Source organism: Mesoplodon densirostris, chromosome 4 (genome assembly GCF_025265405.1).
Source record: "Mesoplodon densirostris isolate mMesDen1 chromosome 4, mMesDen1 primary haplotype, whole genome shotgun sequence".
NCBI classification, from domain to species: Eukaryota; Metazoa; Chordata; class Mammalia; order Artiodactyla; family Ziphiidae; genus Mesoplodon; species Mesoplodon densirostris.
The window spans coordinates 109114065-109137403 of NC_082664.1; the positions used below are offsets into that span (position 1 = coordinate 109114065).

Below are 23339 nucleotides of genomic sequence, written 5' to 3' on the forward strand. Positions count from 1 at the left end.
AAACAAAAGTTGAGATAATTAATCACAAGCAGACCTGCACTATAAGAAATGAGTGTCTTCGTGGGGAAAAAAGAACAGAAAAAAAGATGATACCAGACAGATACTTACATTTACACAAAGGAATGAAGAGAGCCAGAAATGATATACATGTAGGGAAATATAAAAGACATTAAAATTTTTTTAATTTTTAAAATAATTAGTTGTTTAAAGCAAAAAAGCAATTTATAATATATAATTAATATTTATATATATTTATTTATTATTATTATTATTTTTTGCGGTATGTGGGCCTCTCACTGTTGTGGCCTCTCCCGTTGCAGAGCACAGGCTCCGGACGCGCAGGCTCAGTGGCCATGGGTCACGGGCCCAGCTGCTCCATGGCATGTGGGATCTTCCCGGAACAGTGCACGAACCCGTGTCCCCTGCATCGGCAGGCGGACTCTCAACCACTGTGCCACCAGGGAAGCCCTATATTTATATTTTTATATAAACATTATATATTATTATATATAATTAAATGCATGACAACGATAGCCCAAAGGACAGGAGAGAGTAAGTAAATAAATAGGGCAATGAAAGCCTTTGAAACTTCTATAAACAATACTGTTTCTGTGCTTGAGGAAGAAAACATGATTTACTTTACAGAAAGGGGAAAAGGATATATGTGCATATAGGTGGTGATTCCCAATCATGGGTATTTTTACATGGGAACATCTGGCAACATCTGGAGACAATTCTGGTTGTCATACTGTAGGTGAGAGTGCTACTAGCATCTGCTGAGTAGAGGCCAGGGATTCTGCTAAACATCCTACAGTGCTCAGGACACCCCCTACAACAAATAATTATCTGGCACAGGATGTCTCTAGTGCCACTCACTGCTGAGAAGCCCTGAGCCAGAGACAGACCTGCTGATTTCAAGGATGCCTCTGGAACACATATCCCTCATGGGGGAGAGAGGCAGTCAGCACTGCCGGGACCTGTGTGAAGACTGGGAGCCAGGAGGGCCGCCTTCTCCACCGGTGATGAGAGCAAGCAGATGAGGCACCAAATCTGCCACCTCCAGCACCTGCTTCCCAACAGCTTTCTGAAACCTCTTGGAAAGGCCTGGCCTGACTCCAAACCCCTTCATAGGGCAGTGACCACCTACTCACCCCTTCCCACTCCAGAAACCTGCAAGTGGCAGGTTTTCTCACCAAGCACCTAAGCAAAGTGTTTCAATGCCTCAGTGGGTGGGCTAGCGTTCAGTAACCTATTTTCCGCAGCTCAAAAAGGATATACAGCATGAGAGAAATGAGTGTCGTGGGAGTGAGGGGGGAACAGGAAAATACAACTGGGATTGAGACTGACTCGGAAACCATGGAATGTTTGGTTCCATGATTATGACACTACCACATACTTCTCCACACCTCACAGTTTAGAGAGTAATTTCATTTACATCATAGCATTTTATCCTTGCCACAACCCTGTAAGGAAGGTAAGGCAGTTATCAACTCGAATTACAGAACGGAGGGTGGAGACTCACATCAAGATGGCAGAGTAGGAGGACGCAGAACTTGCCTCCCCCCATGAACACATTGAAAATATACCTACACGTGGAAAAATTCTCACTGAAAACTAACTGAAAACTGGCAGAAAGAGTCCTGTACAACCAAGGCTGTAAGAAAGATACATGCGAAATCGGGCAGGAAGGAAAAAGAAGCAATTGGGTCGGTACCTGTGCCTCTGGGAGGGGACTCAGAGAAAAGGGAGATGACATGGGTGGAGACCCTGCCTGGGGAGTGAGCAGTTTGAGCCACATACTGGCCGCCTCAGCTCTGGGGTCCGACAAAAGGAAGATGAGACCCCTTGGCTAGTTGGAGGGCTGGTGGTACTAACAGAAGGGCTGAGGGAAGCCTGGACTCTGCTCATGAGGAGTGTGGGAATGCTTGCTTGCTCCCAAAGCAGGGCAGAAAGGGTGGATTGAGACCACATGGCTGGCTGACTGGTCTCCTGTGACCACCTCAGTGCGCACCCCAGCCTGAGCTGACCCAACACCCCAGCACTGTTTGCCTTGCATTGTAACTCCACATGGGAACATAGGCAGCCACAACCAAGGAAAAAGCTCAGCTGTGAGATGCTGTGGCAGCTCAAACCCTAAGCGGCATCTGAGCAGGGAGCAGGCAGCCATTCCTGGCGATTGCAAAGACAGTGCATCAGAGGCAGATTATATCTCTGATGGCAGCCAGATTGCCACAGCCCCTGCCCTGCCCCTCACTAAATACCCACACCAGCCCTTCTTGCTCCAGCACTGCTTCCCGCTGGGGCTGAGTATGCCAGTGCTGGGAGGGGTGTACAGCACACACTTAAAAAGAGCTGTGCCAGCTCCACCTGACCCTCAGGGTTTCTGCTCCAGAAACTTGGGACATGACCCCACCCCCAACAGGGGGGTGACATCGACTGAGCAGAGACGAAGCCCTACCTCACACCTGGCTTTGGTCCTAGCCCTTCCTTCTCCAGGCCCACCTCCTACCAAGGTGATAGCTGCCAGTACACCCTGAGGAAAGACATGACTTGTGTTCATGGCAGATCCAACTCTCCCACCAAAGCCACTGGGCACATGCAGACTATATAGGGATGCTCCCACATAAGGACATCCCTTCAAGACCACAGTAGGTAACTATTTCACCTAATTTCATAGAGAGAGGAAGATAAGCAAAATAAGACAGAGGAATTTGTCTCAATTGAAAGAGCAAGGAAAACCCCTGAAGAAAACAACACTAATGAAACAGAAATAAACAATTTACTAGATAAAGAATTAAAAGCATTAGTAATAAGAATGCTAACTGAATCAGGGAAAAGAACGGATGAACACAGTGAAAATTTTAACAAGGAACTAGAAAGTACAAAAAATAACCAGTCAGGACTTCCCTGGTGGTGCAGTGGTTAAGAATCCGCCTGCCAATGCAGGGGACACGGGTTCGAGCCCTGGTCCAGGAAGATCCCACATGCTGCAGAGCAACTAAGCCTGTGCACCACAACTACTGAGCCTGCACTCTAGAGCCCGCGAGCCACAACTACTGAGCCTGTGTGCTGCAACTACTGGAGCCTGAATGCCTAGAACCTGTGCTCCACAACAAGAGAAGCCACCGCAATGAGAAGCCCACACACCACAACAAAGAGTATCCCCTGATCGCCGCAACTAGAGAAAGCCTGCGCAAAGCAATGAAGACCCAGTGCAGCCAAAAACAAATAAATAAAAATAAATAAATAAATTTATATTAAAAAAAAAGTAACCAGTCAGAACTGAAGAATACAATAACTGAAGTAAAAAACACACTAAAAGGAATGAACAGCAGACTAGATACAGAAGAACACATAAGTTATCTAGAAGATAGAAAAATGGAAATCACACAATCAAAACAGCAAAAAGAAAAAAATTCTTTTTCTTAGTGGAAATAGTTTAAGGGATCTCTGGGATATCATCAAGTATCCCAGAAGGAGAAGAGAGAGAAAAGGGGGTTGAAAATGTATTTAATGAAATTATGGCTGAAAACTTCCCAAACCTGAAGAAGGAAACAGATATCCAGGTACAAGAGGCACAGAAGATGAACCAAATAAGATGAACCCAAACAGACCCACACCAAGACATATCACAATTACAATGGCAAAAGTTAGAGATAAAGCGAGAATTCTAAAGGCAACAAGAAAAAAACAAAGTCATATACAAGGGAACCCCCATAAGGCTATCAGCTGATTTTTCTGCAGTGACTTAGCAGGCCAGAAGTGAGTGGCATGATATATTTAAAGTGCTGAAAGGGAAACCTTGCAAACTAGTGTACTCTATCCAGCAAGATTATCATTTAGAATACTAGTACAATGTTTGTGGGATTGTAAATTGGTGCAGCAACTATGGAAGACAGTATGGAGGTTCCTCAAAAACACTGAAAACACAATTACCATATAACCCAGCAATCCCACAGCAATTCCCATCGTATATCAGAAGAAAACAAACACACTAAAAAGATACATATACCCCAATTTTCATAGCAGCATTATTTACAACAGCCAAGACATGGAAGCAACCTAAGTAAGTGCTCATCAACAGAAGAACAGATAAAGAAGATGTGGTATATATGTACAATGGAATATTACTCAGCCATTATTAAAAAAGAATGAAATTCTGCCATTTGCAACAACATGAATGGACCTAAAGAGTATTATGCTTAGTGAAATAAGTCAGACAAACACTCTATGTTATTTACATGTGGAATCTAAAAGATAAAACAAATGAATGTATATAACAAAACAGAAATGGACTCACAGATCAAACTAGTGGTTACCAGTGGGGAGAAGGGAGGGGGGAGGGGCAGATAGGGGTATGCGACCAGGAGACACAAACTACTATGTAGAAAATAAATAAGCAACAAGGATATATTGTACAGCATGGGGAAATATAGCCATAAATGCAATATAATCTATAAACATATTGAATCATTATATTGTACACTTGAAACTAATATAATATTGTAAATCAACTATACCTCAATTAAAAAACAAAGAAAGAAAGAAAACAGAGGGTGAAAAAATAAATAACTTCTCTAAGGCCTCACATCTCAGTGTTTGGGAAGCCATACCCATTGATCTTTAGTCTGCCTCCCTACAGAGGGTAAATGCAATCCTCTTTGTGGGGGCTGGCGTTAGGTTCGGGGTACGGCAGGCAGAGATTGGAGGCCATGTGGACACCATGATGCACAGCCCAGAAACCCCTTCAGGACCACAGCTCTAATTTCCCAGCTATGGGAGCTCCCAGCTATGGGAGATCCCAGCTGTGTCCTTTCTCTGGTCTTATCCTTGGCTGAAAGGAGCTCCCTTGACCAGAGTTATGCCCCTTTCCACAGGGCAGCCCACGTCCAGTAACAGGCTAATATGGGGGTACAGAGGTCTGGCCCCTTTGCTTCAACTGGGATATCTCTGAAGGGCCACTCAGCTCTACAGTGCTCTGTAGGGTTGGCTGAGGCCTTTGTAGCAATTGCACCACAGTTTAATTTCTCCCTCTGCCCAGTCCAGCTTCTTCCCCTACCTCACAGGTGTGGAATCCCAGAGTACCCCTAAAAGCCTTCTGTGTATACACATGTGCACACACACACAAATACTCACAACTGATATGGGGAAGAAACAATGGCTACAGAAAGTAGACAAAGTTTGATTAAGTCTCTTCTATGCATTCATTGAGTTTTACCCTCCCCTCATTATTCATTTTCTGGACAGCCAAGATCTTGGGGTCTCAAGGAGGCTGGACTTTCTCTACACTCTTCACACCATCTCACACCCAGAGAAGTGAGTAAATTGATTGTTAGGGGTGCAGGGAGGTTGACTGGCTTCTGTCAAATCATGATGTAAGTAGCCACCTGGTGTAGCTACTGGGTGGGCCCAGTACTGACTTTAGACTGTGTCCCCATTGTGGCCAGGCCTCAGCGCAGTACTCCAGAGACTGGGTCAGAGGTCCCAACCCAGCCAATGAGTAAGAACTGCCAATCCCATTCCCTTAGAAGATCTGACCACAGTCTCCAGGTTCACACCAAAAACATTACAGAAGTATACCTACAGGCCTGAGCTGCTTCGAGCAACATTGAGGAAATGACAGGTCTCAGGGCAGGCCTGCAGAACGTGCTTCAGAGCCACAGGAAGAGGGTACGTGCCCAGTGCTGCTCGCTTTAAGATTTCCTGAGTCTGCCGCGTGTGGCAAGGAGACACCATTTGCAGAAAACAGTCCCACTGAGAGTCAGAGTTCCACAGATGGCACGCTTGTTATTCCCCAAAACAGAACTCAGATAAAGCCATCTGCATCATAAATCATTCAAGCACTAAAGCCCACATGATAAATCAAAATGAAAATGTTTTTAAAAGGAACTAATTTTATCCATATCTACAAACAGAATGAGTTTTCAGGAATAGGGTTCCTTTTGTGTTACATAAAGCTCCCTTCTGAGACTTCTGTAGTGGGGGGTGGGACCTCGCCCCATACAGGGAGGGGTGCAGCCACAGAAAACTGGGAGGTAAACAGGGACAGTGTTGGCCAGGGCACACTCTCCCCCCACACCTGCTCTTACCAATCTCTCTGCCCCAAGAGGCCATTAATAAAGCTTTCACATATTGGTGTGAATGAGTAGATTTATTAACAAGCCATGAATTGTGCTTGTCCCCTTGTCTAGGCTGATACAGAAACAGAAACTCAAGTTCCATATACAACATCTGTGTGTGTATGTGTGTTTACGTGCATGTGCTTGTGTGTCTGTTTTTCTACTAAATGAAGAATATCCATTCCTTTCAGGAATATATAAAAACCCATTGCACTTTGTGAAATTATTTTTAAAACCGTGGGTACAAGAGATGTCAGAGCTTCTTTTACCTCTTTACTTTTCACCCATAGCTCACCCTCCTTTTCAGCTTCAGCGAAATACCATCAAGGGAGCATCAGGTCAACATTTGGGACAGAGGAAAGAAAGGCAGGATTTAAGTACCCATTGCTATCCTCAAAAATGCTTCATGGGACAGCTCTCACCTGAACAAGTCCCTTCCTTTTATAACAGCTTCAGTTAACCTCTTGTCCATCAAACGACCTGCATAGTCCAGTAACTCCAAGAACAGTATCTTGAAAACCATTGTTAGAAAACACATAAGACAAAAAAGTTAAGAGCACACACAAAGGGAGCCAATATGTGATAAAGTAAGTATGGAAAATCACTGTAGTAAAATTACATAATTCATGGGCAATTGCAGGGAAGGGAGGTCCGCCATTTTTTTAAACTTATTTATTTGTTTATTTTTGGCTGTGTTGGGTCTTCATTGCACACGGGCTTTCTCTAGTTGCGGCAAACTGGAGCTACTCTTCATTGTGGTGTGCGGGCTTCTCATCGTGGTGGCTTCTCTTGTTGCGGAGCACGGGCTCTAGAGCACAGGCTCAGTAGTTGTGGCGCACGGGCTTAGTTGCTCCACGGTATGTGGGATCTTCCCGGACCAGGGCTCGAACCCGTATCTCCTGCATTGGCAGGCAGATTCTTAACCACTGTACCACCAGGGAAGCCCCAGGTCTGCCATTTTTAAACAGACACCGAGCATCTGAAATCTTCTAGAGGGAACAGGCCCCACTCAGCTGCCGGCACCCAGCTGCTTTCCATGCCTCCAAAGGAAGAGAGGGTGGATTGAAGAAAACTGAAATAAAATCTTGTTTTATGACCATGCCAGTGTAAGAAAATGCCTGCATAACGTTATCCTGGTGTAGAAAAGAGGTATTCACTGAGAAGGTTGCTGGGGGTTCCAGTCCTGATTTGCACGGCCTTACGAAGTCCCTTTCTCCCTCTGAGCCTCCATTTTCCCTTTTAGCAGGTGACCCCCTCCTTCCAGTTCTGGGCCGCTTCTATCTCCATTGTGAGTGTGAGGTTGGGTCTTCTCCCAAGCAACCACCTTGGTGCCCTGGCTGTACCTGTGGGTCTATTTCGGAGGCCTCCCAGTCGAAGGCAAAGCAACAAGAATTCCGTTGGGGGCATGGAGCTGGGAAGAGGCCAGTTTACTTGTAGGGCTTGGCTCTTACACATGATACATTTTCCCCCCTTTCTTTATTATCTTAGAACCATTCAGATGATTGCCTAGTCTACTATGACTCCTTTAAACAACTCTACACTTCAGGTTTATTTAAAACAAAAAACACACAAAATAGGTTTATGACTGATTTAAGCCAGAAAATCCCCTAATGGGAATATCCTTAATGAGATTTTCTAAAGAGAACCCTCTATGAAGAGCTGGAATTAATTGATTATTTGTAAGGTAACCAAGCAAAGTTTATGATAAGATCATGAAGTTTGTGGGAATGGAGTGTAAGCCACACTAAACACACACACACACACACACACACACAGATGCACACTATTCCTGGGGAGGCAGAGAGCACAGAATTAGTCTCAGGAGTCCCCACTCCTGTGTGACCTTGGGTAAGGCACGTCCCTTCCTCACTCAGCTCTCTCTTCCTCCATACAAGAGAGACTACCATCTACATGAACACGAGTGGTAAGCCGCAGTAGCAAGGCTGTGAGAAGGGTCCTGGTGTCCTGGTAGACATTTAGTGGTCTTCTTCTAGCTCTAAAATCCTATGGGATTCTTTATTTTGTGGCTGGGCTGAACATGTAGTATAGAATATTCAAATTTGAAATTCTTTGAGCCCAGCAACTTTGCAAAGTTATTTTTGTTATCAAATTTTACAAATTCCACTGTTGTTTCTTGAATAGATTGTTAATCTAGTTAATCTATATAAATATCCAGAAATATGGAAATATAAACCAATAGCATTTTTCTAACACTCTCAGTAGTCAGCCTTTGTGGTATTTTTATAATGTCTTGTTCAGCAAATGGCAGTTTTTACATCCACTATTGCCTACTAACAAAAGGGACTTGAAGTCTTCTTGGAAGTTACAGATTTTGTATTTCTTCCCTAATATGCTGATATCTGAGAAAATGTGTCAAAAAGTACCATCTAGAATGTGAGTCATGAAAGTCAACTGGCAGAAGACAGCTTAGGAAACTATCATTAGAGCCACTGGTAGAAAGTCTAGGACTCTGACCCCTGACATCAGCTGCAGCCTTATTTAAGCAAATGGAAGAGAGAGCTTGAGTGAGAGCAAACTGTCAGGCCACTTGGAATTCACAAGGTCTCTGCCCAGGGAACCCGTGTATATTGTAACAGTGACAGTGATGATGGCAGCTAATGTTTATCATGTGCGCACTGGATGCCAGATGCTGTTTTAAGGGCTTTCTCCTGTAAGGGAGGCACTAATATCATCAGGCCCATGTTACAGGTGAGGAAACTGAGGCACTAAATAGAAATAATATGCCCAAGATCACACAGCCATAAATGGGAGAGCTAAGATTTGAATCTACACAGAGCCTGTAGTCTTAGCTATTACCTTAAATGTTTCACTAGGAAGTAAAAATTATTAAAAATAAAAAATTACTTAAAAAATAATTACAAAACTGTTTTTATGGTTTTAAAAAGTTCAAAAATAACTTGAAGGATCAGTCTGTCTTTTAATCTACTATCTTGATTACTCAATTTGTTTCTGTACTCACTATTTTTTACTCCATACAAGTATTTTAAATTAATTTTCTTCTCTGAATAATTAGAAAAGGTGAAGTATTACAAGTTAAGAGACTCAGGCGTTGCCATGCAATTACTGTGTGAATTTGGTTGAGGCCTCAGTTTCCTCATGTTTATTAGAGGGTTCCTTTCTTTAACTGAAACAGTTCAGCATGTGTAAATGTCATTCTGTGAACTTAAGAGACACTGCCTGTCGAGAGCAGATGGCTGGAGCCAGTGGCCAAGGGGCTGGCTTCTCTAGCCTGGCTGTAAGGGCTTCAGGCTACAGCTCCACCTCCACGTCTTGGCGATGAACCAGTCTAAGATGTCACAGAAACATGCTCGAGCTGGCCAGCACTCAGTATGATATTTAGAAAGAAGAAAATAAAAGCTTAAGGATGATCAAGTTCTTTTAAGTAATATTAAACAAAAGCATGCTATGCTTCTTCTAATTTCCTCTGAAAGCACTTCTCATGTTTGCGAAGAGAATGACAGGTTGAATATGTCAGCCCGTCATACTTCCGGATGTGATGTGTGGGCTGGTAGTTCATCACAAATTCATCCACTTTATAGGAACCAGTTAAGTTTCAGTGTCAACTCTTGTTCTCAAACAGCAAGATGACTGCTAACTATGGTGTGTATATGTTAGTGGCCTGAAATTACAGTGATATTGTTATTTTAAGGTAGCAAATGGTAGAAGGTCCTCACTCATCATATGCATGCGACAATATTATTGTTTAGGGAAAATAAGATGTGAATACTTCAAAAAATCGCTGTTTTTAAGAATAATCACTTCTGTCTTTTCAGTCTACCATGCAAATTCATAGAGACCATAAACAGATTAATAAATTATTTTGTAACTTGCCATCCAAATTATTTATTCATTTACATTTTCAAAATTACTTATTAGGGCCCTGTCAGACATAAAGAACTTGAAAAGACAAATTCTCAATTGCTGTTATAGGATTAAAAAGAAATTTTTTTTGGAGGCCTACAAGCCTCTGTAATTCCATTTTTTAAATATCAAGAATTAGTCACCTTGGTAACAACTGTGGTGTGTATGAAATGCTAAATATTTATTAAATAGAATTGAAAACTGACTTGTTAGTTGTTCCTCTAAAAATTCAACTCCTGCCTCTGTCCCTCTCCTCCCCTTTGCAATGCAACTATGCCTTCAAACAGCATTCTTTAAAAGTCGGCTTTATGGCTTTGGAGGAAGAAGCTGATTTCACAGCCAGATTTGCCACTGCTGTGGAAAACAGAGTGCACATGCAAGCCAGCTGAAGTCATGCGGACTGCAAGGATTAGGGCCGCGGGGGCCTCCACTGCTGCTGTCAAATTGCAATTGGAAACAGCTTTTCCAAAGTACAGCATGAGAAATCAGGAATTCCTGTCCACAGCTCCCCAACCCACTGGGTTTTTATCAGGCTTGGTACAACCCATTAGAGATCAGAAATATGAAAATCATGATGAAACCAAACAAGAGTATTTTCTGGTTTCCAAGTTTTGTTCTGCCTGGATCCCTTCCAAGCCCATAATTACTGTCACTCACCAGTTAATAAGGGAACCATTTCTGCCTAGGGACAGGAGCTCCAGCAAGGCTGGACCCAAAGGTCAGGCAGGCTCAGTTCAGTGACCTGCCTTCTGTCCAACCCCTGGATGTGCAAATTGTCTAACTGCTCAAATTCTTCAGTTTATCTCAGTCACTTGAACTATATCTGTCACTTAGGGATAAAATAACTTTTGCAGAGATCATAGAAAAACTATTTAGAACATTAATAAACTAGAACCATTCAATGAATTTTTTTTTTTTTTCTTTTGGCACTCCAGCTTTAAAGGAAAGAATCTACTCTCAGGAAAACAAGCTCAAGTCAGTAATTTAGTTTAAAAAAGTAAAAAAACTTTCAGGATTTGGCTTGAGATTAATGCAGATGTAGCCCAATTTCCTATACCTCTGTCTAGATTTAGAAGATCTAGAGGTCAATTATGACCACATCCACTTCATTTGTCAGCTCTTCAGTGATCTTTGAGGCACAATTGCTAAAGCAGGAAAATGAATTAATCAGAGAGTTGATCAAAAAATGAGCTTATCTGATAAATTACCAGCATACCTGTTACCTATGAGTCACTCATTCTGGTCACGACACAATGCTGTGTTATACATGGATTAGGTAACACCCAAAGTGGTCCAGCTGTAACTTTTTACCTTGAAAGATTCTTAATTAAAATTCCCTTGGATGTATGATTTCCAGGCAAGGAAGGAGCTGTGATTTGATTTTTTTTTAACATGCCTTAAAGACTCCAGTCAAATTCCATCTATTCAATGAAACTTTCCCTGGTCCCCTAATTTCTCTTTTGTCTTTCTCAGCAAGTTTCTGGGACCTCTCTTCAGCACAGGACATTCTGTACAATATATGTAAGTTGCTAGTAGGTGAATATTCCCCGACTATATGCTGGGCTGTTTCCCCAAAGGCAGTGATTATGTCTTACTCATTTCTGAAGCCCTCTCCTCCCCTGTTTTGAAATTAAAAACTAGAATTCAAAACAAAACAAACAGAAAAGCCCCTTCTATTGTCTAAAATGTATTATTAATTTCTTAGGGAAGAAGATGTTTTCAGAAAAAAAGTATAGGCAAATGATGGACAAAGTTTCAGAGAGGAAGAGAAAGCTCAGGGGGAGAGAATTATGTGCAAATTGAATGTTCAGCAAAGGTAAACAAACCAAGGATCCGAAACAGTACCCAGCTATCACCATAAAGCTTGCCCCAAACTGGAGCAAATTTAGACTTATTAGGACATTCTTTAAGAAGCCGTATTCAATTTTTGGACAGAAATTTTTCAAAAAAAAGCCTTGTCCTCTAATAAAAGCAATTGCTTAAGAACACCTTAGAAATCTACTTAATGAAAAATCTATAGTTTGGAGAAACTTTTATCAAGAATGATCAAATCAAGAAAAAAAATTCTGGTTAACTATAAATTAAGTAGAATGTTCCACCAGCTGGGCCTCACCTTTAATCTGGCAATGAAATCTATTTGTTAAGAGCAATAAGACTTGAACAGCCCTTACCTTTGTGAATATACATCTTTTGAGCATCTTCAGGATGAAGTAACCCCAGTAAAGATTAAGAATTTGCAGGACCATGAGCTGTAGGTTGAGGAAGATGCATGAAAAGAAAGGCTCAAGGTACTGCAGAGGCAGAATCAGCGTGTAATACAAAATCCTGAAAAACCAAACAGATGAGAGTATTTCATTATAGTCAAAGTACTTGTGAATTTTCAGTGAGAAAACAAATACTTTATCTCCCAAGGCATACAACACTTATTTCATTCCTAATGATGTCCAGGAAAGTCTCAAGAGAAAACAATATGATAATATTACCTTATATATCATTATTGGCAAGCCACAAAAAAATACAGCCTGCCTCCTGGGAGAAAAGTTAAAGCAAATGGAATTTTTATGCCACGCTGCCTACACTCCAATGTTTCTCTACCTCGGTTTCCTCTCTGCAAAGAGATGAGTATACACTAACCCCACTCACCTTCTCAGGATTGGATAACATGAGATAATGCATGTGTATATGGGGTTATTATTGCCTTTTGACACAATCTCATTTATTTGGCATCAAAAGTGAATGAGGGAAAAAAAGAGTGAGTGAGGAATTCTACAAGAGTAAATTTTGTGGATAAAAGAGACTTTTTAAGGAAGCAAAAATTCTGTTATTACTTCTACTTCCACTTTCTAAAGTGAATTGCATACTTTATTAATTTCATAAACAGACTCCTGGACACAATTTGAACTGCCCTCAATGACCAGAATGCACAGTGCCTTCAGATACAATTGCAGTATGAAGGCTGTTTGTTGTCTTCCCAAACTGCATACACTGCTAGGATTTTAGAGTTCCTGGATAGGTTTGTTTGTAAGTATATTATTCGAATTATAAAAATAATTTATTCATATAAAATTGGAACAATAAGAAAGTTGCCCATAAAATCATGATTTTAAACAAATAATACTGTAATTTTTGTGTGTTATCTTCTATTTTTTCCTACATATATTTATTTTAATTTTATTTTTAAATTAAAATATAGTAAAATTGACTATTTTGAGGTGTGCAGTTCTACGAATTACAGTATGTGCACAGATTTGTGTAACTACCACCACATTATGGAGACAGGGCAGTTCCATCATCCCCCAAACACCAGTGCTGTCCCTTTGTAGTCACATCCCCAGGCCTAACACTCGGCAACCCCTTATCTATTCTCCATCCCTTTAATTTTGTCTTGTCAAGAAGGCCATTCAAATGGAATCATACAGTGTGTCAGCTTTTGAGACTGCCTTCTTTCACTCAGCATAGAGCCTTTGAGATTCATGCAAGTTGTGGGTATCAACAGCACGCTCCTTTTTTTTTTTTTTTGCGGTACGCGGGCCTCTCACTGTCGTGGTCTCTCCCGTTGCGGAGCACAGGCTCCGGACATGCAGGCCCAGCGGTCACGGCCCATGGGCCCAGCCGCTCCGCGGCACACGGGATCCTCCCGGACCGGGGCACGAACCCGTGTCCCCCGCCTCGGCAGGCGGACTCTGCTCCTTTTTTTTTTTATTACTGAGTTGCATTCCATTGTGTAGATGTACCCATTACGGAACATTTGTATTATTTCCAGTTTTTGACAATTATGGACAGAACTGCTATAAATACTTATGTACAGGTTTTTGTGTGCACATAAGTTTTCATTTCTCAAGGGTAAATACATAGGGTTGGGATTGTTGGGTATCACACTGCAAGTATATGTTTAACTTTATAAGAAACTGAAAAGCTGTTTCCCAGAGTGGCTGTTTTGCATCCCCACCAGCAACATACGAGAGCTCCAGTTGCTGCTCATCCTGAGCAGCACTTACTATTGTCCTATAGAGACTTTGACACTGTAGTAAAAGTAGCACGCGTGGGATCTTATGTTCAATTCCATTTAACTTTAAATCAAAAACATTTTACCTGAAAAACTTGGTGTATATTGTCTTTCCCAAATCAAAGTTTATTTCTTTAGATGTGTATGTTCCTAAAGGTGAGAATACTATTCCAAGGCATACATTAAAAGTATAGAAGTTCAAGGTTATATTAAAAGCTATTAAAACTTTACCAGATTATTTTCCAAAATTATAACAATTTAGAAGGCGACCAGCAATTTATGAAAGAAGGGTTTTATTGAACCCCCCTAACCAGTATTAAGTGGGTTTAAAATTTGCTAATTTAAAAAATCAAACAATTCTTTTAACATCTTTATTGGAGTATAATTGCTTTACAATATTGTGTTAGTTTCTGATGTATAACAAAGTGGATCAGATATATGTATACATATATCCCCATATCCCCTCCCTCTTGAGCCTCCCTCTCACCCTCCCTATCCCACCCCTCTAGGCGGTCACAAAGCACTGAGCTGACCTCCCTGTGCTATGCAGCTGCTTCTCACTAGCTATCTGTTTTACATTTGGTAGTGTATATATGTCAGTGCTAATCTCTCACTTCATCCCAGCTTACCCTTCCCTCTCCCTGTATCCTCAAGTCTATTCTCTACATTTGCGTCTTTATTCCTATCCTGCCCCTAGGCTCATCAGAACCATTTTTTTTTTTTAGATTCCATATATATGCGTTAGCATACAGTATTTGTTTTTCTCTTTCTGACTTACTTCACTCTGTATGACAGACTCTAAGTCCATCCACCTCCCTACAAATAACTCAATTTCATTTCTTGTATATATGTGCCACATCTTCTTTATCCATTCATCTGTCAATGGACACTTAGGTTGCTTCCACGTCCTGGCTATTGCAAACAGTGCTGCAATGAACATTGTGTTACAGGTCTCTTTTTGAATTATGGTTTTCTCAGGGTACATGCCCAGTAGTGGGATTGCTAAGTCATATGGTAGTTCTATTTTTAGTTTTTTAAGGAACCTCCATACTGTTCTCCATAGTGGCTGTATCAATTTACATTCCTACCAAAAGTGCAAGAGGGTTCCCTTTTCTCTACATTCTCTCCAGCATTTATTGTTTGTAGATTTTTTGATAATGGCCATTCTGACTGGTGTGAAGTGATACCTCACTGTAGGTTTGATTTGCATTTCTCTACTAATTAGTGAGGTTGGGCATCCTTTCATGTGTTTTTTGGCCATCGTATATCTTCTTTGGAGAAATGTCTGTTTAGGTCTTCTGTCTATTTTTGGATTGGGTTGTTTAATATTGAGCTGCATGGGGCTTCCCTGGTGGCGCAGTGGTTGAGAGTCCGCCTGCCGATGCAGGGGACACGGGTTCGTGCCCCGGTCTGGGAAGATCCCCCATGCCGCGGAGCGGCTGGGCCCGTGAGCCATGGCCGCTGAGCCTGCGCATCCGGAGCCTGCGCTCCGCAACGGGAGAGGCCACAACAGTGAGAGGCCCGCGTACGGCAAAAAAAAAAAAAAAAAAAAAATATTGAGCTGCATGAGCTGCTTGTAAATTTTGGAGATTAACCTTTTGTCAGTTGCTTCATTTGCAAATATTTTCTCCCATTCTGAGGGTTGCCTTTTTCCTTATTTATGGTTTCCTTTGTTGTGCAAAAGCTTTTAAGTTTCATTAGGTCCCATTTGTTTACTTTTGTTTTTATTTCCATTTCTCTAGGAGGTGGGTCAAAAAAGACTTTCCTGTGATTTATGTCATAGAGTGTTCTGCCTATGTTTTCCTCTAAGAGTTTTATAGTGTCTGGTCTTACATTTAGGTCCTTGCTGAGTAATCTTGGTTGTAGGTTTTTCCCTTTCATCACTTTAAAAATGTCCTGCCACTCCCTTCTGGCTTGCAGAGTTTCTGCTGAAAGATCAGCTGTTAACCTTATGGGGATTCCCTTATATGTTGTTTGTTGCTTTTCCCGTGCTGCTTTTAATATTTTTTCTTTGTATTTAATTTTTGATTGTTTGATTAATATGTGTCTTGGTGTGTTTCTCCTTGCATTCATCCTGTATGGGACTCTGTGTGCTTCCTGGACTTGACTATTTCCTTTCCCATGTTAGGGAAGTTTTCAACTATAATCTCTTCAAACATTTTCTCAGGCCCTTTCTTTTTCTCTTCTTCTTCTGGGACCCCTATAATTCAAATGTTGGTGTGTTTAATGTTGTCCCAGAGGTATCTGAGACTGTCCTTAATTCTTTTCATTCTTTTTTCTTTACTCTGCTCTGCAGCAGTTATTTCCACTATTTTATCTTCCAGGTCACTTATCCATTCTTCTGCTTCAGTTATTCTGCTATTGATTCCTTCTAGAGAATTTTTAATTTTGTTTATTGTGTTGTTCATCATTGTCTGTTTGCTCTTTAGCTCTTCTAGGTCCTTTTTAAATGTTTCTTGTATTTTCTCCATTCTATTTCCAAGATTTTGGATCATCTTTACTATCATTATTCTGAATTCTTTTTCAGGTAGACTGTCTATTTCCTCCTCATTTGTTTGGTCTGGTGGGGTTTTACCTTGTTCCTTAAGCTGCTGCATATTTCTCTGTCTTCTCATTTTGTTTAACTTACTGTGTTTGGGGTCTCCTTTTCACAGGCTGCAGGTTAATAGTTCCTGTTGTTTTTGGTGTCTTCCCCCAGTGGGTGAGGTTGGTTCAGTGGCTTGTGTAGGCTTCTTAGTGGAGGGGACTGGTGCCTGTGTTCTCGTGGGTGGGGCGGGATCTTGTTCTTCTGGTGGGCAGGGCCACTCCTGGCAGTGTGTTTTGGGGTGTCTGTGAACTTAGTATGTCTTTAGGCAGCCTCTCTGCTAATGGGTGTGGTTGTGTTCCTGTCTTGCTAGTTGTTTGGCATGGGGCGTCCAGCCCTGGAGCTTGCTGGCCATTGGGTGGAGCTGGGTCTTAGCATTGAGATGGGGATCTCTCGGAGAGCTCTCACTGATTGATATTACATTGGGCCAGGAGGTCTCTGGTGGTCCAATGTCCTGGACTAGGCTCTCCCACCTTGGAGGCTCAGGCCTGACACCTGGCCGCAGCACGAAGACCCTGCCAGCCACACGGCTCAGAAGAAAAGAAGAAGAAAAAAAAACAAGAACAGATAGAACCCCAAACCAAATGGTAAAAAAAAAAACGAGGGGGGAGACATGAGACAGCAGGATACAGTGTGGGGGCTGACTTGGGGTTTCACCTGGGGCTTCCTTCCACCCCTGGCTACCGAGCTGCAGAGAAGGCAGGAGCTGCTGCCCCTGCAGGCTGCCCCATCCTCCCTCCAAAACAATTTCAACTTGCATTTTTTGCAGCCTTTGACAGTTCCTTTTGACAGTCTGCTTAGTAGCTCTATTTCCTTTCTTTGTGAGTTATTAGTATAAGACCTTTATTCAAAAAGCAATAATATGGGACTTCCCTGGTGCCACAGTGGTTAAGAATCCGCCTGCTAATGCAGGGGACACGGGTTCAAGCCCTGGTCCAGGAAGATCCCACAGGCCGCGGAGCAGCTAAGCCCATGTGCTACAGCTGCTGGGCCTGGGCTCTAGAGCCTACAAGCCACAACTACGGAGCCTGTGTGCCACAACTACTGAAGCCCGCGTGCCTAGAGCCCATGCTCCACAACAGAAGCCACCGCAATGAGAAGCCCGCGCACTGCCATGAAGAGTTGCCCCCACTTGTCGCAACTAGAGAAAGCCTGCACGCAGCAACAAAGACCCAATGCAGCCAAAAATAAATAAATTAGTTAATTAATTTTTTAAAAAAGAAATAATATGAACTCTGAACTCAATATAACAAAAACAATAGCCATTTATCCATTTTACTTATGTAAATTTTTTTAGAAACTTAGGAATTACAGAAAAATATAAAGAGGTTAAGTAAAAATTAAATTAAAATCTCACAACTCACAGGAAACCCAATATATATAATGTCTGGTGAACATAATTTAAGACATCTTTCCTAAAAATACATTATTTAAGGTGTTTCTCCCCCTTCCACATTACCACATGATTTCATATAACAGGGATCACACTATGGTTGTGATTTTTTACCCTGCTTTTATCACTCAGTAATACGTTACAGAGAGCTTTCCATGACAATGAACATATTTATAGATCAGGGGTCAGCAAACATTTTTGTATAGGGACAGACAGTAAATATTTCAGGCCTCTGGGGCATTTGGTTTCGGTTGCAAAGGTTCAAGTGACCATTGTAGTGCGAAACTAGCTATAGACAATATAACAGTAAATGAGTGTGGCTGTGTGCCAGTAAAACTTTATTAACAAAAACAGTCAGTGAACTGGATTTGGCCTGTGAGCCAGTTTGCCAACCCATACTATATACCATCCTATGTAATAGCTGCGTAGAAATCCATTTACAGATCTTATAACTTATTTAGCTAATCCCTTATGGATAGACATTTAAGTTGTTTCCAAATTTTCACTGTATTATAAAGAACACTGAATCCGCTTGTCTGCTGATGGGTGGGGCTGGGTTCCCTCCCTGTTGGTTGTTTGGCCTGAGGCGACCTAGCACTGGAGCCTGCCCGGCTCTTTGGTGGGGCTGATGGTGGACTCTGGGAGAGCTCACACCAGGGAATGCTTCCCAGAGCTTATGCTGCCAGTGTCCTTGACCCCACGGTGAGCCACAGCCACCCCCCCCACTTCTGCGGGAGACCCTCTAACACTAGCAGGACTTTGAAAGGACCTAATGGATTGAAGGACTTTGGGAGGTGGTAGTGTTAACCTAGTAGATTGACACAGAGTAGGGATTGACACCACTTAAAATAATATAGGGGACTTCTCTGGTGGCGCAGTGGTTAAGAATCCACCTGCCAACGCAGGGGACACGGGTTCGAGCCCTGGTCCAAGAAGATCCCACATGCCACAGAGCAACTAAGCCCGTGCACCACAACTACTGAACCTGTGCTCTAGAGCCCGTGAGCCACAACTACTGAGCCCATGTACCACAACTACTGAAGCTGCGCACCTAGAGTCCGTGCTCCGCAACAAGAGAAGCCACCGCAATGAGAAGTCCATGCACTGCAACGAAGAGTAGCCCCCGCTTGCCACAACTAAAGGAAGCCCGTGCATAGCAATGAAGACCCAATGCAGCCAAAAATGAATTTAAAAAAAAAAGGGAGTCAAGATGGTGCTGAAAGCATTGGGTTAGAATTCCACTCCAGCCAATTGTTTGACATGTGATTAAAAGCAACCCTTGCTGAGGGTGAGGAGTTGAATAGTAGATTTACAGAGACTACTGGTGGTTCTGGATATTTGCTAAAGAAAATAAGAGGGGAGAAGTTGCTGAGGAAAATCAAAGAATTAACAAGTTTTCCTGAAGGCTTCTTTGAGTTCTTGCCTGCATCTGTGTAATACTGAGGTACCCACCTGAGCGCTCTGCAGTTGGCAGTTGTCCAAGTACTTTTGTTGCAAGAGTGATGGCAACCAAACGTTAATTTTTGGCATCATGGAAAGTGCTTTGGTTAAACTGAGAACTACTCTTTTGGAGATTATGTAGGCAAAAGTATTAATTAAATTGACAACAGTGAAAACAATAAAGAACACTGTCAGAATATTACTTGTAAAGACATTTTGGTAAAAATTTTTGATATTTCCTTAGAAGTGCTAAAATCCTGAATCAAAGAGTATACTCAGTTTACATTTTGGAGTGTATTGCTAGATGCTTTCCAGCAAGACTGTGCCAATTCATAGTCTTGCACCCAGTGTATGAGAGTATCTGCTTCCTTGGATCTTGACCAACATTGTACTTTGTCAGCTGCTACCAAAAACAATATCACACTATTTATATATTTACATTTTTATTTCTTGTGAAGATATATATATGAGTTTTTAAAATTATTGTGATTTGTGCTTTTGTGAACTGCTTCTTCATGGTATCTGTCCATTTGTCCATTTTTCTTTTGGGGTGTTTACTTTTTCTGTTGACTCCTAAGTGCTCTTTATATGTTAAAGGATTATAACATTACTTTTTAATCATGTTAAATAACATCACATGGTTTTGATTCTTACAACTTTGTTTATAATTTTTCTTGACAAATCAATTTTTAAAACATTTTTGTAACAAAAGTTATCAATTGTTTCCTTTATATGAAACAATTGTTTCCTCCATGTTATGCTTTAAAAGGTTTTTATCACCCCCAACATTTTAAAATATATTTTTCCATATTTTCTTAAAATTCTGGCTCTATGTAATCTTGAGTCACTTATTTGTGCATATTTTCAATTGTAAAATGGAAGCAATGAGTACCTACCTTATGCATTCAATAAATATATATATATTTTTTTGTGGTACACGGGCCTCTCACTGTTGTGGCCTCTCCCATTGCGGAGCACAGGCTCCAGACGTGCAGGCTCAGTGGCCATGGCTCACGGGCCCAGCCGCTCCGCGGCATGTGGGATCTTCCCGGACTGGGGCACGAACCCATGTCCCCTGCATCGGCAGGCGGACTCTCAACCACTGCGCCACCAGGGAAGCCCTCAATAAATATTTATTAAGCACCAAAGTGCTACAAGGAACTTTGTGGGAGCCAGAAATACAGCAATGAATAAAACAGACTGAAATTCCTGAACTAGTAGGGCTTACATTTTGGTGCCTGCATCCACAGGGAAATAATATATATAAAGCCAATTTGCTATTCTGATTTGCTGGGTCCTTAAGCAATTGTGTACCTTATTCTGTACTCACTTAGCCTATAATGCCCTTCCCCTTTTCAATTGAAATTCTTTTCACCTATCAAAGCATGGACCTCTCCATACCAAAATCTCTGTGCTATTCTGATCACCTCTGAATTTATAACTTTTCTCTGGGCTCCCCTGCTACCAGCTTCTTTAGATCATTTGGATGATTCACCCTGCCTTGCAGTAAAAGCTCTTATATTAGTTGACTCCTCATTAGCTAGCAAGCTTTCCAAAGGCAGCAGCCATGATGGCTTCATCTCTGTATCCTCCCATCACCTGTTCCAGGGCCTGGTCCCATACAAGGTCTCCTACTGGGAATTTGTCAGTGTCAAAACTAACAAAGGAATCTACTAAAAAATATCTCCTTCATGCATTCTATCAGAGAATGTGAATAATTACCTAAACATAAAATTAAACTCACTGTGGTCCATGCAAAGAAAGAAAGAAAAGGACAGGGAGCATATTGCAGGGTTCTGACTGAATGGAGATTTCCCTCTTCCCTCTAGTTGAAGGGAAGACACAGGAAAGAGGATTCCAGTTGGAGGAAACGACATATAAACTCTCAGGTGGAGGCATCATGGAAAATTCAAGGGCTAAAAGAAGACCAGTGTGGCTTCAGGGAGAGGAGTGGCAGGAGGTGGGGGTGGGGTGAAGATAAAGCTGGATTGGTGAATGCAGCCATCTCCTGTTAGCCTTGAAAGTCAAGGTCAAGGGTGTGGCCTTCCTTGTAAGAGCTTTGGGAAGCTTTGCCAGTTTTAGAAAGAAGAGCGATACACCTGGCCTAGAATCATCAGAGCTGGGCTCCAGGACTAAGGCTGCTATTTTCTGGCCTGGTAACCTGCACAACCTCCCATTCCTTGGGTAGAACTAACCCCACATCTCTGAATGAGCGACTCCAGAGAAACACACAGCCAGCTTTGCAAACTGCAGAGTCCTAGAAACAGAAGAGACTGCCATTAAACACAAATGCCTTCAGAGACAGCCAAGCCACTGCAGAGAGGAGAGGTCAATGGCATGGGCGCTGGAGCCCGTTAGATTTGGGTCATGGCTTCCCTGGGGTCTGCAGCAAGTTACGTAGCTTCTCTGGGCCTCAGTTTCTTCTGTAATAAAGCAGGTCTCACCTTGTCAGGTTGTTGTGAGAATTAAATGAGTTGACAAATGGGAAGAGCTTAGCATATAGTAAGCACTCAGAAATGGTAGTTATAACATTACTATTACCATCATTATGATGAGATAGCTTTCCACCACCACCCCCTTTCCTACTGCAGAGGGCTTCATTAATAACACAGGGAGGGCAACACCCAGGGAGGGTGCCGCTGAAATAGCTGGATTTTCTGCATATCAGGGAGAAGGAGGAGGCCGCTTTGGAGGGGAGGAGCCGGCTAAGGAGTGGGGACCCTGTGCTGTGGGAGGACAGAGGGGACTGGAGGCCCAAGAAGTGGAGTTCAGAAGGGAGGATAGCAGTTATGGGGCTTCAGTTGCATTTTCAGGGCCTCTTTCTATGGGTCTCACTGCCCTTACTAAAAGATGGTCCAATCTCTCAGCCTTGATTTCTTCTTGTCCTTTGCTAAAAGGAGAATGGGAAAGAAAAAAAAACAAATCTGCCTTTCTCAATTTTGTGTATCAAGTGTGCAGACACACGAGTGAACCCACAAACACTTGCACATTTACCTTGTGGGTCCTGTGGAATCTCCCTTTTCACAGAGAATACTCCTCAATTCATTCTGCTCTGTACGCTGGCCTTTAACCTGTACAAACGGATGCACTACCATGGTGCCCGTGGATTGCAAAGCTCGGCCTTTTTCCTGTTTTGGGTTTTTCCCCCCATTTTTACTCTTTACTCAATCACTAAAGTTTACATGGTTTGAAAAAAATCACATTGTTGGTATAAATAGTAGTTGGTTTTGCTGGGCTGGATAAAGCAGCCACCAAAAGTTGTATTTTTCTAATGAAAGTTAAAGGTCTTTTTTTCTTGCTAATTGTAGGTGTGAGCATTAAGCCTTTTCAGGATAACAAATACTGGTTCTACAGGTGCGTAATTGCTCACCTAACATTCTAGAAATGGCTTATATTTTGAAGTGACCAAGTAGTTGAAGAAAACTTAATAATACTTAGGTAAGGCAATGATGCCTGCTCTTAATTATCAAATTTAGTAACTTAACTGGAAACATATCTCTTTTGTGTTTCAAATGTCCTGTTTCTAATCTTGATTCTTTCATAACTAGCTGTGTGATCCTGGAACTATCTTAACTTCTCACGTGAAAAACAAACAGGGTTGCAATGCTTCAACAATATCTATGACACAAAAGGCAAGAAGGGGTAAGGACCATTCCCGTTAGATGACAGCTGAATGCAGAATGTGATCCTGGGCCAAATCCAATAGTGAGGGGAAAAAAGCAATGAAAGGCCCTATCGGATCAACTGACAAAACTGAAACATGGATGAACTGAAATTGATAACTATACTGTGATTCTGTAGAAAAATGTCCTTGTCCTTAGGAAATACACACTGAACTATTTAGGATTAAAAGGACATGATGGTTTCAACTTTCAACTGGTTCAGAAAAAATATGTTTACATATATATATGTATA

At 41.9% G+C, this 23339-nt stretch overlaps 1 protein-coding gene across 1 annotated transcript in view; it reads right to left on the bottom strand.

Annotated features, from left to right (window-relative positions):
- Nucleotides 1–23339, bottom strand: part of CERS3 (ceramide synthase 3) — a 100129-nt gene that overhangs the window by 23261 nt on the left and 53529 nt on the right. The window contains exon 10 of the mRNA XM_060095097.1: nt 12173–12326. Within this exon, the coding sequence (XP_059951080.1) occupies nt 12173–12326 (154 nt within the window). The remainder of the gene's footprint in view (nt 1–12172; nt 12327–23339) is intronic.